At 45.0% G+C, this 23565-nt stretch overlaps 1 protein-coding gene across 3 annotated transcripts in view; it reads right to left on the minus strand.

Annotated features, from left to right (window-relative positions):
• Window positions 1-23565, minus strand: part of LOC119549785 (protein prickle) — a 73483-nt gene that overhangs the window by 8686 nt on the left and 41232 nt on the right. For 2 of the 3 annotated variants that reach the window (XM_037858050.1, XM_037858049.1), the window contains exons 2-4: window positions 3676-4258; window positions 1679-1792; window positions 4-132 (exon numbers count right to left, since the gene is read on the minus strand). In XM_037858050.1, coding sequence (XP_037713978.1) covers window positions 4-132; window positions 1679-1792; window positions 3676-4258 — 826 coding nt within the window. Of the gene's footprint in view, window positions 1-3; window positions 133-1678; window positions 1793-3675; window positions 4259-15639; window positions 17010-23565 lie in introns of those variants that run through there. The other variant, XM_037858047.1, reaches the window with a different exon arrangement.

Genomic DNA, 23565 nt, shown 5'->3' on the forward strand with positions numbered 1-23565 from the left:
TACGCCGTCGCAGGGTCGGGCGCTCATCAGCTGCCGCACGTTGCCGCGGCCCAGGGCATCGCGTTTGCGCTGCGTGGAGAAGAGCCGCAGCTCCTTGCGCTCCTCATCCGTCAGTGAGTGACAGTAACGAACCTGCAATGACAGCGAGTAACTGAAAACTGTGGCTTTTCCTTCGCGTGCCCCCTCCTTTCGGGAAAAGACAGGGAAATCATATGTTCAAGTGGGGCTCGACAGCGCGAGGAACCTCACAAACCGTGGGCCGAACCAAACCAAACCAAACCAAACCGAACCGCTGCCTGAAGTGATCTTTCCAAGAAGCGCGGACAGGGAACGGGCGGAGATTGTTTGTCTCAGTGGCAGACAGGCCCACATCCCATACTCCCATATTCCCATATTCCACAACCCACAAATCCCAGAGCCCGGAGAAACGCAGAGCAGACCGCAAAAGGCCAAACGGTAGCCGGTAGCCCAGGCTGCCCATCAACGCTTCACCTCCAGCCTCCTGCTGTCCACTCCATCTGCATCTCCATCTCCATCTGCATCTGCCCATCTCCCCCAGAACGGTCTTTGGTCTGTGGTCCCTGGTCTCTGGTCTGCGGTCAGCTTCTCGTTTGTGTGTTGTATGCAAATTTTTTCGGCTGCCTCCACTTATTTTTCGGTTCTCTTTTTTCTCATTTCGAGCCGGCCTTCAATGAGTGTTCTAGTCATCGTTAGCCAGACTCTAGATCTCAGACCCCAATCCCCAGAACAGTGATGGGAAGTACCCCAGTAGCTGTACATGTGGTACCTATTAATTTAGCTGAGTATCAATTTGGAACTGAAGAATCTCTGTTATTTGGATACCTATTACAGGTAAACTTTAGCGTTCCTAAACCCATGTTTTATAAATCTCCCATATTTAAGAAATCTCTGGAGACTTAAGAAAATAAATTTTCCTATAAATGGATTGATGTAAAATGTATTTTTATTGAGACCATCTTGCTTGAGGAATACATTTTTTGTAGCTCAATTTAAAAGCAGCTTTAATTGTTTCTTTATCAAATTTGTCTTCCTCAAGCATTGCAAAATTCGTATGTAGATATATCGTTGCATGAATTTAAAAATTATTATTAGAGACCGTTCTTGCCGGAATCATACATATCACAATAGGTTTAGTCCCCATATCCTGTTCCTTAAACAGCTTGTAAAATGGGAAACTTTCCCATCACTGTCCCCAACCCAAGTAACTGATATCTGGCAATCCGCTCAGCATTCCCTGTTTTTGTTTGGCTAGTTTTTTGTGGTCAGCGTCTGCTCTAAATACCAAACTCAGACTGAGTCTGCACTTGTTTTCCCGATTAATTAAAGGTTACAAAACGGGAAATGGTCGGGAGGGATGCACATGGGCTGTATCAGTATAGGAAAAGGAAGGTGTGTGGGAAAATCGTCGCACAATTTGACTTTGAAATGTCATAGCCCGTAATTCGAGTTGGTTTCAATCACGATAAAGCGGCTGCCATGCGATGCCAGCTCCTCCAGTTGGGATAAATGCCGCAAAATTGACGGGCCCACGATCCCGAGGGGCTTGGGTTCGGGGTCAGGTTCTAGGGAAGGGACTGGGAAGGGGTTGGGAAGGGGTTGGGAAGGTGTTGGGAAGGGGATAGGTATAAGGATGGGAGGGACCCCTCCGCGTACTCACCTCGTTATCATGCGGCGGAAGTTGATGCAGCAATTGTCGCACACGATACTGCTCCCCCGGACTGTTGACGTATGGCACTTTGTCGTCGGGTATTTGCGAGAAATACAAGCGAACCTGCGGGAGAACGGAGCAGATGGATTCGAGTGGTAAGTATGGGTTGGAATGGCCGAATACAGTTAAGAAGCAGCGGGCTCAAAAGGGTTAAGAGCCGACACAGCGGGCAGAGATTTTTGATTTTATTACGCTGATTTCTTGGCCGCTCAGCGCGGAGCCTTCTGAGCCAGGTTGAAAGGTGCACAACGTGCTAAGCCAACTTTATTGGCCACGCTCCTCGCAAAGCGTTCTTTCTTCGCCGGCATCGGCGGGGAAATGTGGAAAAGTGGAAAAATGCCAGCTCAAGCGGCGGCTGACTGACACATGGCTTATGCCGCATCAACGTAAATTGCTGCCACATGGCTGTAAATAAATTTTCAATTCTGTTTGTAAAGTCAGCCAGCGCAAAGAGAAGCAAAACGAAGAAATGCAATGCTAGACATCTGATGGGATGGGATGGCTTTAACGGAAGTCAAAGAGTTGAATGCAAAACGGCCGAGACCCCGAAAAAATTCCAAATTTCAGAGTTCGGAATTGCGAACTGGGATATGGGCTATGGGCCATGGGCTATGGGAACTGAACTGGGCACTTCTGCCGGGCAGATTGTGAAAGATTTATTTGGCATTGTCGCATATTTTACGCGAATAATTTACGAGTTCGTTTCTCGTTTCGTTTCTCGGCGCCTGGCAAATAATTGAAAAAAGCACGGCCCCGACGCTTTCCAGCCACAATTGAATTGGCCATTAAAGTCAAATGCGAATTGAGGAATGGCTGCTGGCCGGCGGAGGAGCATTCATTAGCGCTATCTAATTCGAGGGACAGCCGGACACTTGGACATCCAGACTAGACCTTCGCCTAATTGACACGCTCCAATAGAGTCGAGCGGAGCCAGTTCATGTCGCCATCCTCGACTGCAATCGCCTCTGGCCACTCCGCTGCATCATCTCCGACTTGCCAGGCGATCCCGGCCACCAGTCGCTGATTTATGGCCCCGTCGCGTGTATTTATTTACAGCTCGCTCCGAGTGACAAAATAACGCACAATAACTCAAGTATCCCGCTTATCGCCAGCCCACAAATCTCGCCTGCCATCCGGGGCCTGCCCTTGGCACTGCGCGTTCCTCACTGCAATCGGCACTCCTCAGACGTCCAGGTCTTTGAGTGCATATCGGAGGGAGTCTCGGGGCCAAGAAGTGTCCCCAAGAGCCACGAGGCACTTCCAGAGCCTGTTCCAAACTGGGACACCGCCATTCCTGACCTCATGTTATGGTACAGCTAAATATGAACATTTTTTGTAGTTCTGTAGAACTTAGGGTTCGGAAAATATTTGATCTGTAGTTTTATTGAACACCATCGATTGAACAAAGAAGGGAAGAGAAAGTACGACTTGTTTAGGTTAAATATTTATTTTTAAGATCAAAGGAAATAAATAGTTAAAGAACGTTAAACTAAAAATGTTTTTTATTTTTTGGTAGAAACTTGTGATTTTGGCTCTCTAAGATTGCTTGAAGTAGTCAAAATGATATTAAATTCCTAAACAAAGTCCCAAAAAACCAATCCTAAGATCTAACTCTTTTGGTATATTGAACCTATAAACTCAACATATATCTGCAGACCCTATTTCATTTTGTAGAAGCGTTATAACTTATTTATTTTCGATTGTAATGATTTTAAGGACGATACATTAAGATGGTGATCTGTAAGAGAGTACTGTTGCTTCGTTTCTTTTAAAAGTTACCTTGTTTTTCCTAGGATCAGAATGGATCTACAATAACTTTCTAAATACCTTGTAACTCATTTCCGATTGTTTTTAATGAGTTGAAGTCTGTAAAGGTACTTTTACGTTTTTCAGGATTTATGTCTAATGCACACTACCCATATACGTTTCCTAGACTAAGGACTCACCTGATCAGGCCGCAGTCCTGGTGGCACCCAGGTGTACTCCTCCAGAGCACAGCCACTGTCATCGTCCGAGTGCGACTGCCGCTGCATATCCATGTGCGGTCCGCCCAGGAAGGGGGCGTGGCCGGCGGCGGATGAGGTGCCTCCGGCGGGATGGTGGAGCAGCGAGGGTGGCGACGGCGTGGACAGAGCCGGCGAGAGTTGGTGGTGGTGGTGCGGCGGAGGCGGGAGCTGGGCATTCGAGTACTTGGGATTCGTGGAGCAGCCGGGCGAATACTGGGGGCCCAGGGGCAGGGCTCCTCCTGCTGCTCCCGATCCCGATCCCAGACCCATTCCCACTCCCACTCCCTGGAGCTGCTGGTGGTGCGGCGGCAAGTACTGCTGGTGGCGCTGCAGGGGCAGCGGGGAGGTGGGCAGGATTCCGGCTGCCGCTTGGGCAGCGTAGAGGGCGCTGGCGGAGGAGCTGCTGGGCAGGCCGTGGGCGGGGGGCGTGGCCAGGCCCTGCCCACTGGGTGAAAAGTGGCGCGGCAGCGTGGGGATCTTCTGCAGATAGGAGATCTGCGTTAGCGGAGTCCGGCTGATGGGCCTGCAAGGAAATGGGTTGGATGAGAACAGGCGGAAAACGTGACTTGGCGAAACGGGCTTGACTAATCAGAATTTAATTAAAATTTAAAAATTTAATTAAAATATTTCCTGCTTACTGCCGGGTTAAAGGCCGGCTGAGGAAAAGCTGAAATAAAAGGAAAAAACGTGGTAATCCCTAGCCGCAAAGCCGAATCATATTGTTAATGTAATATAAAACCGCATGGAAATCATATTCATTGTATTCCTTTTGTAATTCGTTGGGTTTATGCGGTTTTTTACTTCCTATTGGCCGTCGAACAAGCTGTCAATTTTAGTTTGTTTTTCATGCGTTTTTTATTTTGACGGCGACAAAAGTGGGGGTCTGGGGGCAGAGGGAGTTGTTTTTGCAAACGTCAAAATGAAAAATATACGCTTCACAGCATTTACACAAACAAATCGACAGCTCTGCGTTGCTTTTGTTGCTATTTTGTTGTTATCGTTGTTGTAAAGCCCGCAGGTCTGTCGCTGTTGTCATTTTGCCATTTTCTGACATTGTTATCCTAGACGGGCTGGAATGCCCTGTAACCCGTTTTTTGTGGCGTCTCCGGTTACAACAATTTTGGAAAGAACAGTTTGATCTGATCTGTACTTCTATAACTATATAAAAATAATTATAAAAATAATAATTATAAAGAAGTTATGTTGTACTCTATAAAAAAGCATTAAAAAAAAAACAATGAATCAATGTTACTAACGGATATCATGTTGCTCGACTTTAAAAAGTTATTTAAAATAACAAGGAATTTAGAATTACCGGATAAGTATGACAATATACAATATAGTATGGTGTGATATGGTATATGATATGGTATATGATATGGTATATGAAATGGTATATGATATGGTATACGATATGGTATATAATATGGTATATGATATGGTATATGATATGGTATAGAATATGGTATATGATGTTTCACGTTTGTCGTCAAAAAAAGAACTTTTTTTAAAGCTTCAGATTTTTCATTTTTAAGAACACCCAAAACCGCACTATTCAATCATGAGAGATTACGAAGACTCCAATTTCATATCGCTGGCAGAGGATTAGTTAAGGTTCCGATCAAAACTTGTCAAACATTTGATTTCGATGTTCTCGCAGTTATTGTACGCCAATTGAAATTCAATTAAGGTCTTTAAAAACATGTCCGTAGAAGAATTAATAGGAAATCGCCTAACCCTTTAATCCTACTTCAATTAAGGTTTTTTTCTGGTTTTCGTAGTGCATTTGCACCGCTCCTTTGACATCGGGGAAATAAGCACGCACCATTTCATGGCAGTTTGCCATATCAAAGGATAACTGTGCATTGTGCAGATACTCACATACAGTCCTCCATATGTAGCTACAGATACATAGATATATATTTGAGTGGGGGCGTGGGCGGGAAGGGGCGTGGTTGGAGCTGAACTGAACTGAACCGAACTGGAAATGCGAGTTCATGCGGGCGTTTTATCAAAACAATGCTGTCCGCCCTTTTGTTGTTTTAGCCAGTGAATTCTTTCTTTTCGCCAGCCACATCCCGATTTAACATTTTCCAATTCCATTTCTAGTTCAGAGTGGAGCTGGGATTGGGAATGGGATTAGGACTGGGACTGGGACTGGGACCCACTGACGTGTCAATAGCTGGGCGAGTGCTATGTGCCAAGCGGTTTCTGCGGTTTGCCGGCAAATTAATTGCACAGATTGCGACTTTCGATGGGGAATAAATCCCGAAAAAATTGTTTGACATTTGAATTTTTGAGCTGTAAATGCAAGAATGCGTGGTGGCACTGCATTTGGGTAACTGCAATGGAGTTTCGCTCCATTTTCGGCGGGCATTGTGGGTCGGGGTGAAATGTGATGCCGAGTCCCAAAGCTAAAAACCAAAGCCGAGTCCAAATCCAAATCCCCGGGCATGCACGTGCAACGTATCGCAGCTGGAGACCCCCGATTGCAAAGTGTTGCCCGCCGTCAAATCAGCCGCTTTCAAACTCAAATTACCAGTTCCCGACTTCGGGGCCCCACCAAACCGTCTACAAAACCAGGCGAAACTGTGCCTAAACTCTATAAATTCGCCTGGGAGCCTGTGGGTCTGCCTGGCGAATTTATTGTGCGACCTGCATTTCTTCTTGGCCCTCTTTTTTTCCTCTTGGACCAGCACAAATTTATTGTTGACTGCAGCGAATTGCGTGAAATTGGCAAGGCAATTGTGGCAAGTTTCAATTTGGCACAGGTCTATGAAGTCATTAAGGCGGGAGAACAAAATGGAAAGTGCATGTGGCCCATGTTGCGCAACATTGTTGGCCAGTCCCGCAGCAACAGGAGCTGCAGTACATATGGTATCTAAAGGAACTGAAGAAACTCGGGGAACTGCAGAAATAAGCCCGCCAGTTTTGGCCTGGCCAACAGCTGCCTTTAGCGCTATTTGCATTGATCGACAGCAGAGGGCCCCGTTCTGCGGTCGCCGACTCAATTACTTTGGCAGTCGTTGACCCAGAGAACTGGTTTGGCCCGTCTAGGCCCTTCTGGAAAACTAGTTCACAGATCCACAGAGTTGGCCCATTGAGGAGGGGCCATTGAGGGGCCAGCTGCAGCTGGGATCTGCGGCAAGTGCCTATATTTAGCCCCGTCTGCGCTTATCTGGCATCCAAATGAATGATCATTATGCGGCGGTCGCGTTGACAAATTGCCAGAGAGCTTGAGCGATGAGCGACGGCTCAATGCTCGGCTAAAGACAGTTTAGCGGATGGTGATGGCTAAAAAAATAGAGGGGGGTATGCAGAGATATCTCGGGGCCCCAAACCAACGAACACAATGCCCAAAAGGTTAGCCCCAAATCACTTTGGCACTTTGTGTGCGGTTTTCTCAAGTCATTTGTGTGATTTGGGTTAATGTCGGAAGAGCAGCCGAAAAATAATCGTGTAGGTATATATAAGCCTGCTAATACTTGTGTATCCGCAGCGAAAGTTACACCAGGGAACCCGGTGCGAAACTTCTGTTCCAACTTGCTTTTACACGGAGAGAAATAAGGGTTGAAATGGATTATCACTTGTGAAATGATGTACCAATTTTAAACTATTTATAAAATGTTATGCCACTGACTACAAAAAAAAAATTTAATTTTTAAGAGTTCCATCATATTTTTATACATAAAACACGACTTAGGATACCCATATATAATTTTTCCCTCTGTAAGGACTGCTTGTATGGCCTCTTGTGAGTTCAGGGACAGGTGTCGCACCATTAAGACTTGTTTGCTTTTAGTTTTACGACGTCTCTCAGCTGGACAGCAATTATGTGGCAGGACTACCCGTCCCCTTTCTACCTGTCCGTATATCCTTTTATTGTTTTACTATCCCTGACAGAGAGAGAGCAGCAACAAAAGCAAACCCAACTTTTATTAAAAAGCTTTGCCAGCTCCAACGGGCTCGGTGCGATTGTCATAAACGATTTTTGAATTGTCCATAAAAATAGCTGGACGGGAGAAAGGAGCGGTGGAAAAGCTCGTAAAGTTTATATGTGGGGAGAATGTCCATATTCCCCAGAACGCAGAACGCAGAACGGAGAGCCCAGAACTCCGAACCCAGAACCACTTGGCATTTTTCCACCGGATCAGCAGCCGCAGAACCAGCACGTTTTGTTCTGTCTGCCTTGTCAACATGACATTTGCCGTGTTGACATTTTTATTGACTTTGGCAGGCAGCAGGCAAACGGTTTTTTGTTCTCGCCCAGCCTGAAAGTTGATTAAGAATGCCAGTCGGTAAAGGTATGTGCGTTCGTCTGCTTCCCACCTGCGTGTGGTCCACACCCAGGTGCGTTTATTACGCATACGCCAAGTGGCACGGGCACTAATTACTCGTGCTGAAGGCGGCGACTGTACTAATTTGCCCGTTTAGAAAGTTGCATAATGGCGCGAATTGCGTTGGCTTATCTCTTTAAACAGAACTAAACCAATTAAAGTTCGGGCGACCAGTGCACATTGCCACTCATCGCAGGCGGCAAATATAATACATATGCTGCTGCTACATTTCAGACGATCTTTTTGCCCCTCTCTGCTAACGGGCAGGAAAATTGTTTGCCGAGCGTGCAAATTTTCACAGCTGCAAACAGCAACTATGCCAGCAATTTGTGTGCTAAGCGGCACACAGAGCCCCCCCGCCCCCCATTCCGACCATCCCGATCCACACTTGGCCATCTTCAAGACACCGCGATCCTAACCCTCTTCGCTGGCAAAATGGAAACACCACGATCAGGTTTGCGCCAGAACAGCGCTTTCGTAATGGCTGCAAGAGAAATTGCATCATCAATGCAAATTCGGTGAGCTAAAGGCGGTGATGGGAGAAGTTCCAATTTGTTTGCAGGGTAATTGATTCAAGGCATTATTTTTTATTCGAGCAACGGCCAATTAATTGCGAACTTTGTGGCAAATACATCAAAGCACAGGCTGCTGGAAAACGCGTGTGCTGTTTTGGGTCGCCCACCAGGCAGTGCCTGCTGGTTCCCCATTCCCGAACTCCCCTACTCAAGATCCCTATACCATCCCATACCATACCACACCATAACCATATACCCGTGGCTGTGTGTGTTCCAAGTCGGGGCCCACGGCATTCATCCGGAGATTTTGCTGCTTCTGCGGTCGTTGTCTTTGGTCTATGAACTTGTTTTCTCCACTTCGGTCTACCCATTCCCTGGCCCCTGAAAACCCCTTCCTCTTCTGCCTTTTTAATTGAAGCCGTGTCTTTGGCTGTGTTTTTTGCTCCATGCTTTTTGTTCCTTGTCGTCTTTGGGTTTTTTCTACGACTTTTTTTTTTGATGCTTCGATTTTTATACATTAATGCTGCCTTTATTGCTGGAGTGATTATGCTCAATTTTGTTTTTGACCATAATTACATTTCGTTCTCCTACGGACGCATCCGTTAGGTTGAGTAGTTTTATCTGGGACCGGGGTTATGGCTTGCCTCGGTTTTTATGATGATTTGGTAAACAAATTGGCACTGATTGATTTTTATTCAGCGCTAAGCAAACACGGCGAGCGAAGGAAATCACGCTTCGAGTGTTGGCAGGCCTCGTTGAGAATGTGGCATCTAGTATCTACGAAGCCCTGAAGGTCAGTGGATCGACTTTTCGTTGCTGTTTGCCCGGCTAAGTGAGATTTCCACTCGAGAGACGGGCGGAAAACGTGTGATCTGAGCATAAATCAAGGCTTATCCGGGGACCAACAAAACTGCATTCAAAGCGTAATTATTAATGACACATTCGGATGCTAAAACATGTCGGCATCGAGCCCCACCAACCAAATCTGATTTGATTTATGTGGCTGGCATCGCAACAAAACTGTTCACAAATTAACCGTAATAAAGCAAACTTCATAGTTGCTGCTGCAGTTGTTGCTCCTGCTGCTGCATGTTGGCTTATTTTGATTTATGGCCAACTAAAATTGGAATCTAATTTCTTGGCCATTAACAAAACCAGCAGCAAAGAAATTGTGTTCGTCTGCCTACGCAGAGAGCGCAAGTTGTCCAGAGTTGGCCGAAAACAGAGTGTGCAGAGTGCTTGGGTTTTGGCCACCAACTGACCAATTCCAGGGGGAATTAGTTCTGACTCTAAAAGGCAGCGGAGTCAAAGATTGCTTTCGGCGGGAGTAAATCAATCGTGGTATCTCCGGTATTGGAAACTGTAATTGCTTTATTAGAATGAGTTATGTTTTAACAAACTGATCTAATCAGACAGAACGTTTTATGGTAGGATTTGGCCAAAAAGAATGGCTTTCTGACACATAAATGTATAATAAATTGATTGTTTATTTTTGAAAAGTGAACAGCTAAAGTCAAAATGGGAACTACCCAAATATGGGACTAATATTTATTACTGTTTAGCAGGATTTATTTAAATCATCATTTTAAAGTTGTAGCAAATATAAAGGTAGTAATTGGAAATATTTTAGTTCTTAAGTTTTTATTTTAAAAAGGATTTGAAACCTGTTTGACTTTTAGTATTATTTTTTAACTACTCAATTTAAGTATACTCGATATAGTGCTATGGGGAGTTTTGTTTTCAGAAAAAGGTATAAGGTATAAGGTCTGATATATTGTTTGTAATCTTTATGGTTTTGTTTTTTAGATTTTTTATCTAGTACTCTGTCAGCACTGGATTATATTCTGATACGTTGCATAATTGTCTACATGAGGTTTCTTAATTTCTGCAGGGTATTCTGTCCATCGACTTATGGCCAGTGATTCCTTCTTTTGATTTGGCTCGCTGTTTGACAAAAAGTTAGAACGGTAAAATGCACTTTTGCACTAACTGTTCTCGGAGGCTCGTTGACAACCTGGCAACAACTGGCGACATGGCAAAAATAATTAGCTGCTAATTGCATTTTATGAGATGCCCTGACAGTGAAATGATGCAGCACATTGCACATTGGCATCCAGGAGGTTGCAACCTGCCTGCTAATAGCTGCAAAAAGGCCTCTTTCATTGTGGCGATGAGACTGGTAATTCCGCCGATTTGTCATCTGAAAGCCGACTTCTGGCGATCCGGCAGATTAGCATACAAGTGCGGCTAAATTGTTAAGTTTCCGCCTCCTAGGCCTCGCTCACTCTCGCCCCGAACAATGATAATTCGTCCCCCTTATCGCGGTTAGTGGATCGCTGGAAACCCGCTTGGAGGCAAGTTCAAGAGCTAACGAGGCAGGAATGCAAAGAGTGTTAATGCAGGCGGAATCTTGCCACTCTGCCGCATGTTGCAGGTTGCAAGTTGCACGTTGCAGGTTGCTAGTGGCTGGTTGCAAGTTGTCCAGTGGCATGCAGGCAATTTAAATGCAAAAAGTGAAGCTGTCAATAAAAATTACGCGACTGCCTCTCCACTGCAATCCCCCCTCCCCCCCTGAGAATTTAATTTATTGCCCTGCGTGTCTGTGTGAGTGCGTTAAATGTTTTATTAATTAGTTGCCAGGGGGCGGGGAAATTCCAGCCATTCTGGGGCCCAGGAATTCGGCCGAGTTTGTCTTGATCTGTCAGTCAAGTGTCAACTTTCGGCTAAACTAATCCCGAAAATCCCTTCCCAACCAACGCACTTGTTTTGACACATGTATACCTATATGTTGTACACATATCGTTTATAAACCTATGCTGATCCACTGCGAATCGCTTTGATGTGGGCGCAGACAAGCCAAGGGGGCCAACGAAAACCGATTTCAATTTCAGTCATTTTGACAGCGGCTTAAGAGGCCTGAGAAAGGCCCGGCCAAAAGGGGAAACACAATTCCCAAGACACAATTAATATGCGACGCAGTTCTGCCGGCCATAAATGCGTATAAACATGGCCTAAGTACCGCCCCCCCGCCCACCGACCGCCCGCCACTTTGGGCAATTAGCATGGCTAACATGAGCGGAGACGCTTAATGGCCTTGGTTTATTTTCACATTACCAGGCAGGCAAACCATATACAATATACCATACCATACGTACAAGTAAAAAAAGACTTCAAGCAAAAATGACGAAAACAAAATCATATTTTATCGCCATGCATAAATAAATCACAAAGGCTGTGGCGCTGTTGTTGTCGCTGTTGTCTCGCACTTCTCTGGCGCCGTTTAAAAAGCGGAGTTTTAGCCTGGCTCACAGAGCGTCGAGCCAGTTGGCCAATTGTCTGGGCCAAGTCATGCAAGTTGCCGCCGCCATCAGCGTCGCTTTGGCTGCACTTTGCTGCTGCAATTAAGTTGCATCTGCAACACAGCCAGCGCCGCAGCCACGCCCCCAGAAAGCAGGCCCGCATTCGTGGCATTTGTCAGGGGCGGCGGCATTCGCAGCTCGCAGGCGAGTGCCCCTAATGGCTTTGTTAATTAAAACCAAAATCAATATGAATGGGCCAAGAGAGTTCGCAATAATGGAGGAGCTGCTGTTGGGGCCATGTTGAAGATGAGCGGCCCAGTGATGTATGGGAAACAAAAGTATCGATTTACAAATGATGTTGAAAATTTTTTTTCTTATCTATAGTAAATTAAGAAATGGTAGACAAAATGGGATTTGTCTTTTATATATATTGCATCGTTAATAAAGACCAAAATCAATATGAATGGGCCAAGAGAGTTTGCAATGGTCGTAGAGTTGCTGCTGTGGAAATGTTGTAGATGAGATGGCCATGGATGTGGATGTTTGCCAGTTTCGAATCACCAATTACATTGAAAATATTTGTAATTAGGAAAAAATTAAACCAATTTAATTGGTACAATAACATTATTGCATTATTATATAAAAACAGAATTTACATTAAATCCAGAGAAATTAGACGCGGAAAAAACCGAATTTGATTTTTCGAAAATTCAAGAAGAAACTTTCTTGAAACCAAAGGTATGTTTTTCGACATGAAGAGTTTTTTTATTGGGTATTAAGATAGACTCGATTTAGTTTTTCGATTTAAAGAATTTGAGATTGAGATGATCTTGGCTTACTTTTGAGCTCGAGAGAGCGGTTGTTTGTTTCTGAGTCATCAAATTCGAGTATGGTATATTTGTTTTCTTTAGGAAATCCTTCTTTGACTAAGGGAATGAAATTAAAATGTATTCTCCTAATCTTATTTCAATAAATTAATTCCTTAAATTGTAACCAAGTATTGAATTCGGGAAATCATAAGACACATAGCATTACCCGAGATTTCTATGACCTTCTTCATTGTCATACCAATGAATAATAAATATATTTAAAAATACACATGAAATATACATGTTTTTGCCATCCCTAGAATCAGCACTTCCTTGCAACATATTGCTCCCTCAGCGGACCATAAAATTTAAGTTCGGCCGCAAAGGCTTAAGGATAGACGGTGGTATAAAGATGTTTTCAGAATTTCCCAAGTAAATTCTTGCCCATGGGTTTTTTGTTTTTCTGTTCATTTTGACTGCCGAACAAGTCGTAAATGTGTCCCCGCCCGATACAGCCCCTTAACGCGAAATGGAGACGCAGGCCGTGACGAGGATCCCGCTTAAGCTCTCGAGATTTATGCGGCACTCGATGGCAGTTAAGATTGAATTGAATGCTTAGACACGGGCTGAACACAAGTTAATTGCCAGCGCAGAATGTGAACAAACCAGAAGCCATTCATTCGGCGCAGAGCTGGAGAAATTATTGCAGTGCAATTTTTTAATATCTTCATTAAGCGCTCTGGGGCCCAGGCAATTAAAAGCCCAGGCGAAACCAGATTCGGAATCCGCAGTTTTGCATAGATCTGGGAAACTAATGCGAATGCGGTGGGATGGGACTCTCGACTCATCGATGGCAGCCGTTGGGCTTCTGGGCGAGAATCATCGAGAATCGAGATGTGAGATGGGATATGGGAGATTCAAGAACCGAGAATGGAGAATCGCGTGTGGCTACCGGATTGCAGACGGATCGGGTTGAGACCGTGTCAGAGGCACATCAAAACGGCGTCTGTTATTATTATTAATTATGCTTTGATTGCCTTCTTGCTGGAATCGCTTCGAATCGCTTGGTATCGCTGGCGGTTCCTGTTAGCAGGCCGTTTGCCAATGCAGCTCCCGAACGTGGCTCTGGCCTCTAATTTGTGGTTGCCAAAGTTGATCATCTTCATTGCCATCACCATCGCCATGATGAGCTTGGCCAACAGCTAATTGAGTTGTGGCTCTTTCTCCTACTCCGTTTCCCAAGCAGCGAGTTCGTTGCCTAAGTCTTTTGTTTGCTCCCAAAGGCCTGCATACTAAATCAAAGCCCTTAAATGTCCATGGAAATATATGCCAATATTGTTTTCCAACCCAACCCAACCCAACTTAAGCCTCCCCATTTGCGATTCCCATTCCCTGGCAGAATGAAAAGGAGGAAATGTCATGCGGCTGAGGGAAAACAATCGCCGGCCATATTTCATAAGCTGCGTGCCTGCCATTCGCAAAACACAATAACTTAGGCTTAGGGCCCCCGATATTTGCATGGCATTATGCAAAATCATGACATGAAAGCGGAGCTCGCCAGAGCAGAGCACTCGAATTGCGCCAGCTCCTCGCCAGCCATATGCAAGTATATGGTATACTATATCTGCCGCTGCCACCGATCTGCCGAAAGATCGGGACCCGCGAGGGACGGACAAAGGCCCCTGGTAAATCACACTTTGGCAGTTGTCGTTTGTGCGCCGCCGGCCCAGAGGCACCGCGTCGTATGCGTAACCCGAGAATGCCCGCGTAAGTGGAGACCCACAGTAAGAGCCTCAGAGCCCCAGAGCCCCGACGTGAGTGATGCGTATGAGCACGGGAACCTAGGGGAACGGGTTCGGAACGGGGGATCTCTGCACCAGAGTGCAACGCAGCGCATCGAAACCAGACAGTCAACCAGAGGCACACTGGGGCAAAGTGGTTATTAAACTAGATACGGATAGAAGCTGGAAATTGGCTTGCCTTAAAGACATATATTCCAAATAAATTTGAATCCTAATCTTGTACAAGTTGTGGGTTGGTTCTATAAAGTATAAGAAAATGATTTTTGAAAAAAATCCTGAAATTTGTTTAACTTTGATACTAGTCATAAGAAATTATTAACTTACTATTTCCAAGTAAATGTATAAATTCCTAAACAATCTATAAGCTCATCAAAACTCATCATATATTCTAAAAAATAATTAACATAAATTGATACTTCTGAACTAGTTAAATTTAAGCTTATTAAATTTCAGTGTTTCTTCAAAAAAAAATATATGTGGTATCTCCGTTCACATAAATAAACGAAACCACATAAAATAAGGTTTAGATTCATCCATCAAAATATCATTTCCTATTAAGGTCTGATGAAATGCGATGTGTTTCTTAAGGCTAACTGCAAAATGAGGCAGATAGTTTTTCAATACCAACTAGTATTTGGAAAAGCTATTATGCTATGCAATATTCAGTGGTGTACAGAATATCTCTAAGCTCTCCGAAATGATTAGATCTTAAGACGACGCAGTGCACTTTCTCTGCTCTGATTTCCGCAGGGGGTGTGACCACTGTTCCGGGGGTTTTGTTTCGGTTTCAGGCCGCCAAGACAAGAACAAGTTGCCCGAGTGGCTGGATGTTGCTGCTAGCTGCTTGCCGCTTGTTGCGTGTATCTTGCGGTTCGTCTTGGTCGCAGAACACGCAATGTGTGTTCATTGACTCCTGCCTCGGCAAACGTCTTGCGCAACAAGTTGCAGCCTCCTGCCTCCTGTTGCCTGTCGCCTGTCTCCTGCCTCCCAAGACTCCTCTTAAACTCCTGGCTCCTGGTAATCAATCATTGGGCCAGCAAAACTTATGCATTTAAATTGTCAGCAGCAGTGGCAGTGGGCAAAGGCGGCCACGAAAGGGCGGCCAAATGGCTTTTGACAAATGGACTTGGAAGGCTACTCACTCATTTGACTCCTGCTGGGCGGCTCCTGTGGCCACTTCCGCTGCGGCAGCGCTCGTGTCCAGTTCGTTGAAAGTGAAACTGATATCGTGGGCATCCTTAAACGGCTTCATGCTGCGCGGTAAACTGCGGTGCCGCAGGCTCAGGTTCAGAAACTGAAGATCGCCGGCGGTCAGGGGTTGCAGGGGCACTTGTGGTGTTGCAGGCTGGAGGTCCCTATCCTGATCCTGGAGCTGGGTAATCCGATTCGCCGGTGGTGGTGGCAGTGGCGGCACAGGACGCTGCTGCTTCTGCTTGGGCGGCAGGGCGGGCTTGGGAGTTTCCAGCTCTTGCTGTTGCTCCACCGGAGGATCCTCCTCCTGTTCGATAATCTCCAGGACCTGGGCCGTGGCTCCCTCTTGCTCTCCATAGAACTTGGCCATATTCTCGGTGGCGTCCAGCGGACTGTAGCGCTTGCCCCGCACCACCAGATCGCCCAGGTGATCGGCGTCGATGCCGAAGAGAAAGGGATCATCGAGGACGGTCACCCTGGCATTCCTCTGCGTCATCTCGCTGGACTCGTTGGTGGATCCATTGGTGGACCCATTGGTGGTGGACTTGGCAGACTTCTCCCCGCGGACATGGGCTCGCAGGGATCTCAGGAGCTTCTTGCTCCGTCGCGGGGAGGAGGAGAGCGGGAAGAGCGGACGACCCGATGGCGCCGTTCCTCCTCCCCCTCCTCCACCGCTCCTCGGAGTCCCCCCATGATCCCCCAGATCGATGCCATCGTCCGCATCCTCGGCGGCATCTAATTGCCCGGCGATAAGATCGCAGTCCACGGTGTCGTAGTCCCGATCGCGGCCATTGTCGGGATCCTGATTAGCGTCCGCCAGCCGCTGGGCCGCCGCCTTGCTATAGAGCTGTCGATAATATTTCTGCTGGTCGCCGTACAAAAAGCAGACGCGCCACCATTGTTTGCATGCCAGCAAATTGGCGGTACGTGGCACCATCGCCGGCTCCATGTTTCCAGTGGCAGTGACTGTGGCCTGGCCAGTGGCAGCAGCCTCTGCCCCTGATCCTCCTGCAACTCCGCCAGCTCCTCCTGCAACTCCTCCTCCTGCTGTCAGGCTGCTCATGTTGCTTATTATTATTGTTCCCGGGCCGTAATTATTTTTCAGTTCTCGTTCTCTTTTCTTGTTAGCAATGACATTCTGTACTTGTAGCTGCTTTTTAGGTCGCTTTTGTGTTTCGGTTTGTAAATTTCTGCAGTAAATTCAGCTTCGTGCGGAACTTTAATTACTTGTTTGTGTTTTGTTTATACACTTTTCTTTGAAAATTTATTTCGCTTTGTTTTTGTACTTTTAAGGAATCTTTTGTAATTGTTCAAGCTGGCCTAAATTTCTTTAAATATATAGTTTAGTTAGTTTACGAGGTAACAGGGGTTTTTTAAACACATCCAATCAATACAAGCACTTCCGATTAATTTCAATTTTTATAAGTGAATAATTCCACAGATTCATTGTCTTAAAAAATTTATTATTTTGTGACTTTTTCTGAGCCCGCTCAATACCACTTCTTTCGATACAGATACAAACACAGCCCGAGGAAAACTCGACTTTCTCGACTAGAAATCGGACACTAGACAAAGGCCCACCATCTTGATCGATTGCCTATAATTTACTTTCGAGCCAGATGAAAACTGCCGAGGCATAAATTTAACACTTTCCCCAAACCGCACACGGAAGCTGAATTCGCCTGCCCAACGAGGAAAACTAATCAAATTTGTGTAGACACTGGAAATTGGCAGCTTGAACCCTTAATAGTGATTGGATGTAAGGCAAATAGCGAAGCGTACACGCTTACCACTGCTAATGGCCAAAAGCAGAGATGATGATGGCACCCAGTCAGCCATCGGGCCATCTTCATCGAGTATAAGACATTGGCCATCGAGCTGCGGGCCGATTAGTCACGCCTCTAATAAAGACGGCAGACACGTAGCCTCTGAGGCAGGTATCGGTGGAAAATGTAGAAACGTGGAAAACAGCGCTGCTAAGTGCGAGCCACTGCAGTTTCCTTGGCGGCGATGCCCTTGTCAGATAATAATAACTTCATCTTCATCTTCATCATCATCAGCGCTGACTGCCGCAGCTGCTTGAGTGGTAGCCAAATGCCTTAGCAGCAATTGCAGCTTACCATCATCCCATCCACGTACTGTTTGGTATATGCTATATGTATCCTGTGTATGTTTGTCTATCTCCATCGCTATCTCTATCTGTGAGTATCTGGGCATCCCAGAGTGCATTAAGCTGCTTTTAGCTTAGTGCCCGCAGACCGCCTTAATGGAGTCGACAAAAAGCGAGGTCTGGGCTCATATTTATGAGATCAATGCCAGGGAAAGGCTGTCAATCAAGAGCGGAGGCAATGTTTATCAGATTACCGAAGCCTTGGAGAGATCAAAGATCACAAGGTACAAGAACGGAGCGATGTCGGTTCGGTATTGACAACTCAATTAAAAGTTAAACGGTCAACCATTTTGAGTGCCAACCGAACTTTATGACAGTTTTAAGTGTTTCTTGTTTGGATTTGTTTGCTTGGACTCAAGATAATAAAACTTCTTTTTACAATCTCAAAGGTTTAAAAAATCTAAAAGATCTGACATATAAGGTTTTTTTCTACTTCATATGGAATATATTGAATTATGTGTCATAAAGCCAGTGTGAATTTTGTTCAATATTCATAAAAATATTATTAAGACGTCAGAAAAATATGTTTCAATGCGAATATTCATGTTGGAATGCCTAAGAGCAGTTATGGAACTGAAGATATCCAAATAGAGTGGCAATTATATTTTTTTCCCGTGCATGCATCAAACAAACAACACAAGAGTAAACATTCCACCTCGAAGAGTCAACATCTCGGGGAAGGAATTCGAGGCTCAGAACGAAGAAGAGCTACATCCACTTAATTGAATTATAAGCAAGAACAATCGCAGTCATAACCGCCCAAACAGAGCAACTGGCTTCCGGCTAGCACAGAAATGGAAGATGGTTTCCAGCCGCAACAAAGTCGGGCCGCAGCACGCGATCCCATCCAGATTTGCAGTTAGACAGCGGGTGTGATTAGAGCCCAATGAGTGGGTAAGTGGGGGAAACCGGTCTTCGGATGGGAAAAGCGGCACTTGCGCATGATTCACATGTGCCACAAAGAGCGCTGCTCTGCTCCGATGCGATTAAAACGCGATCACACAATAATCATAAGGCAAAAATGGAGCCGGTCCAGCGAATGCCCAAACAAAGACTTCCGGCGATCTAAGACAGAAGATGGAAGACTGCAGATCTGAAGATCTGGAGGGGCCAGATGGAGTGGTGCGGTGGGGTGATGGCTTATAGAATGGGAAGTCTGATGCCGCGAGGCACCGTTAGTATTTATTGATGGCGGTTGTTCGACATGTGTAAGTGACGCCATCGATGCTTGTCGCGTAATTCATCCGATGCCAAATTGCCGGCGTTAATATCTGATAATGCCTGACCCACTGGCATCGGCTGATTGAAATCGTACTGCGGACTGTGCCAACGAGGCGTATGCGCAATTTGCATGCCCCGCAATACAGTAGTTGCCTTTTACATTGCTATTATTTGTGATTTTCCAAACGACTCTAGTTCGTTTTGAGTAGTTGGCGGCTCTGTCATCAATCCCCAGTTGGAATTACCTAGTTGACCAGGATTTTTACCCCCCTTTTTTTTTTTTGCATTTGGCATACACACATAAAGTGGCTTTATGGTGCCTTTTATTGCCGGGCATTTGTCGGGGCTTCAAGTTTTCATGGCCGGCGGCTGAGTAACTGCGTGGAAAATGGCAGACAGGAGCAATTAATTTTATGGCTATTTATGTAGATTTTTTCTCCGAGTGTAATTTACACAAATGCAGGTTAAAAAGTCAATTGCTTTGTCTTGGTTTACTTTCCCGGCATGCAGTTAAATCCATTCACCGTTCAACCTTTTGTAATGCGCCCACTTGAGCTGCATTTTTCCTCTAGCCCCCGCCTCGGAAAACCTCTTTTCAACGGGCTGAAAATTGTGTTATCAAGAATCCCATTCAGCATCACAGAATCCGACATATCTATGGACTTATCACTGCCTACCTAAGTGGTTTAGAAAGCCGCAGACGTGACAACTCACTCAGCCGCGGCTGCAACTGTAAAATTTCATAATTTATTATGCAGTCGGATGGCCCAATGGCAGCTGGCACATTTTCCGATATTACCATACGAAAGTTTCCGCCAGATAGACAATAAGAAACAATGAGATATATGCACTTAATAGCTGGATTCTTCCCGGTTCTAGCCAAGATGTCTCATTCGCTAATGGATTAACTTGTTTGTCTATTTTACGGCCGAACTATAATTTCGAGCCTCTGAAAGCTGCGGCTGGGCCGACCCGTAATAATTACACAGTTTAGGCCCGCCAGCCAAACTAGTTTGGCCGAAAGCCAAGCGATCTAATGAGCCATTGTCTGGGTCTCATATTTCATTGGACCCGATTGTAATCTCACGCTTGTGGGGTGTTAAACGGCCTTTGTCTTGGAATTGATTGTCGCTGCTCAGGAATTCCTTCTCGAATTTTAATTGAGCTTGCAAGAAAAACAAAACCCGATCGCAGGCAGCTCGAAAATCGGTTGATTTTTGCCAGACTGGAAAACAAAGTGAAAATGAAAATCGAGCTGGGCACGCCTCCAAAACCGAAACCTTGTGGGCGGTTGCCGGTTTAATCTGCAGCGCACTCGTGTTAAATGTCAAATGCAATCAAAAAACGTCGGGGAGAAGGAAACCAGCTAACGTTGCTCCATTTTCCGGGGAACCCGTTCTTATCGGCCTGGAAGATGGTTGGGAAACTAACGCGAGCTGACAGGATGACAGATCAAATTGGCGTTTGCATATATATACGACGGAACCAATATTTATTTACGACTTCCCGCTTTAAAAGCTCATAACGCGGCCTAATTAATTTAAGACCGAAATTCGCTGGCCAATGATGAGAAATAGTTCCTTAATTACGTCTTTAAATGGACGTGAGACATGTGTAGTATGCAAATGGTGGGACAAAAGAGGGAGATTGACATAACGAAGGTTAGGTTGTTGACCCACTCGAAGACCTTTGTTATGCTAACAAAAAACCAAACCTAAACGTTAACTGTAAAGTGGCCAATCTATTCCGAGGCGGGATTCTTTCGGATTGTTTTGTATCTCGGAATCTGAGTAAAACTGAGTAGATCTGAGTATCTCTTCATGCTCCGGTAATTGTGGATGGATGGCTGGTGCCGAGGAAACTGGCGAACAAATTAACACGCCAGTTAGTTAGTCAGTTAGAGGCGTCGATTGGGGTTAAGCAGCCGTGGCAGCTGGCCCAAAGTGAGGGAGAAAGTTGGTGCAGCAGAGCCATAATTGAGCCAACTAGTTGCCGCAACTCGGCCATAAACAACAGTTTTATTTCAAACCGCCGCCGGCCGACACTACATAATTATGAAGAATTTCTTAATAAAGCCCGGAATCGAAGCCGAGCCAGTGCGAAAATTGATTTAGTTGGCCGGGCCATAAAAGACCATGGTGAATTGCAGTGTTCCGTTGCTGCTTTATGGCTAACACATGTATACACATGCATCTCGCTGGAATTTTAACTGAGAACCACTATCGCTTGCGCTTTAAATTCAAATTGGCATGTCAGGCAATTAGAAATCGGAGATAAATTTCAACCCCGGCCTACACGTTCGAGTCAAATGTCTCTTGTCAATAAGGTGTTTTCAGCTGCAAAACCCATGTCTGGAGCCCACACACACACAGAGTTGGCTCAAAGGCAATTGCTAACAAGCCATTGTTGACACATTGCAGGCCATGTATGTAGTAGGTCCGTTTCATTACAATTCTGTGGGTGGCAGCCGCCGGGTTCGGATCTTCAGATCTCAAGATCTCAAGATCTCGAGGTCTCCAGATCCCAGGCCATATCTGCACTACTAATTGGATCAAGCGGAGAAAGCCGCTCGCAGAGCGCACTGCGCGGTAATCAAATTATTTTCGGGCTTTGGCCAAGTGTTTTTATGGCCAGACGAGTCATGTTTTATGTGTTGGAGCAGGTCGTAAGCCTATTTGGTTATGACTTCATTCCGCGATGCTGCCGCAGGATGGTGAAAGTGCGCCGCGAACGGCGATTAAAACTTAACGCATCTAAATAAATCAAGCTGAGCACTTCAGTTGACTTGTAATGGGCATAGGCTTATGAAAGCCATTAAACCGGCGAACTGACGAATATGTTCCCCGAGTTCGTTGCTCAACTCTTTCGTTTGCCCATTGTGTCATGGGATTATTGGCCAAGTACCAACAAACACACCCTGGTTAAGCTAACCGATTCTCGACACTCGATAAGCCCATAAAAATATTGTGTTAGGGCAGCCGGCCAGACGCCTGTGCCTCGCATATCAATCGCTCTCGGGTTTCATTTGATTTTTTAATGTAATTTTATTGTTGCTGGTATCGGCATGTGTATCTGTATCTGTATCTGAGGGGGCTTGTATCTGTGGGAAGAGTTTGGGTATCCGCTTGTATCCATATCGAACGAAATGCGCTGCGTTGACAATCCCCAGGCAAAGACCTGGCTTAAATCGCACCTCACTTGGCCATTTGGCTTATCCCATGCTTTTAGCATAATTGAACGTTCCGCGAGTTGGGGAATAAATTCACTCGGCCCAAAGAAGGAGCACTCTACCGGGTGACAAAAAGGCCTGGCCCTGATAGGGATCGCCCTGGATTTCTGATTGCACTTCACTTATTTTTGTCAATTTTATTTTTTGCAATTTTTGTAAATTCAGTTAGCAACTTTTCATTTTTGTGGTTTTTGTGCACTTTGCTCTGATCATCTGGCTGGAAAACGGTAAATGACAGATCTGGCTCAAGATAGCGTGGACCGAAATCGACGAAGACCCGAGCGATCGATCGATCAGGCGGACTTTACGACGACAATGCGCACCTGTTGCCAGGTGTAAACCGCTCGCAACGGACAACGCTTTCAGACTGATCGAACCACCACAGATGTGGATCGCTCTGGGGTTGGATCCCCGGCTGTGGATCGTGTTCGATGAAGTATTATTCAAATCGGCTTCGTTGTATCAAAAATATTTGTTACCGAGTAAAATTTGAATATCTCTTGAGATCTTAGAAGACATTTGTAAGCGCCATCAATTTTTTATTTGATAAATATAATTTGCTCAAAGTAACTTTAAATCCTTTTTATATTGAGCTCCAACTAAAGCTGCAACTCAAACACAAAACGTGTTCGATACCATCAATGCTTATATTATCATCCTAAAAGTATACACTCTGTTTTAACAAATCTAGACGTACATGTGGAATTGAGTACGATTCCCCGTAGAGTTTGACATTCTCTTTTACTTCTTCAACGAAGATACTTGGCAAAAAAAATGTAAGAATTAATCTTTTGCTGTATAATATAAAATCATGGCCAAAAAATTTTAATCAAGTATTTATGTTATTTTTGGCAACTAAAAATACTTTATTTTAAGTGGTCTCTATTGTAAATTCTACATCAGGTACCCACGTTAAGTAGAGAAATGTGTAATGTATTTCTTAAGGCCTATTTTTGGAATAGTTCCAATTCGAACCGTCAGCTGGACGTAGAGCTGGCAATACTAAAACATGAATATTTTTTATAAGTTTTTAACTTTTGTTAAAAGTAAATTCAGCTAATTATCAACCTTTAAAAATTATCTTAAAGAAATAGTTGCTTGGATTTTTAAAAACGGTTTTTTAGATCTTTAATAACTTTGATGAAACTGAGTAAAGTGGAGTAGAAAGTTACCCAAAATCTCATTCTCATTTCTGTGTCTGGCAAATAAAGAATATCTTTTAAGTTTTAAAATACAGAAATCGTGAAATAGGATTTT

The sequence above is a fragment of the Drosophila subpulchrella genome, chromosome 2R (genome assembly GCF_014743375.2).
Source record: "Drosophila subpulchrella strain 33 F10 #4 breed RU33 chromosome 2R, RU_Dsub_v1.1 Primary Assembly, whole genome shotgun sequence".
In the NCBI taxonomy this organism is placed as follows: domain Eukaryota; kingdom Metazoa; phylum Arthropoda; class Insecta; order Diptera; family Drosophilidae; genus Drosophila; species Drosophila subpulchrella.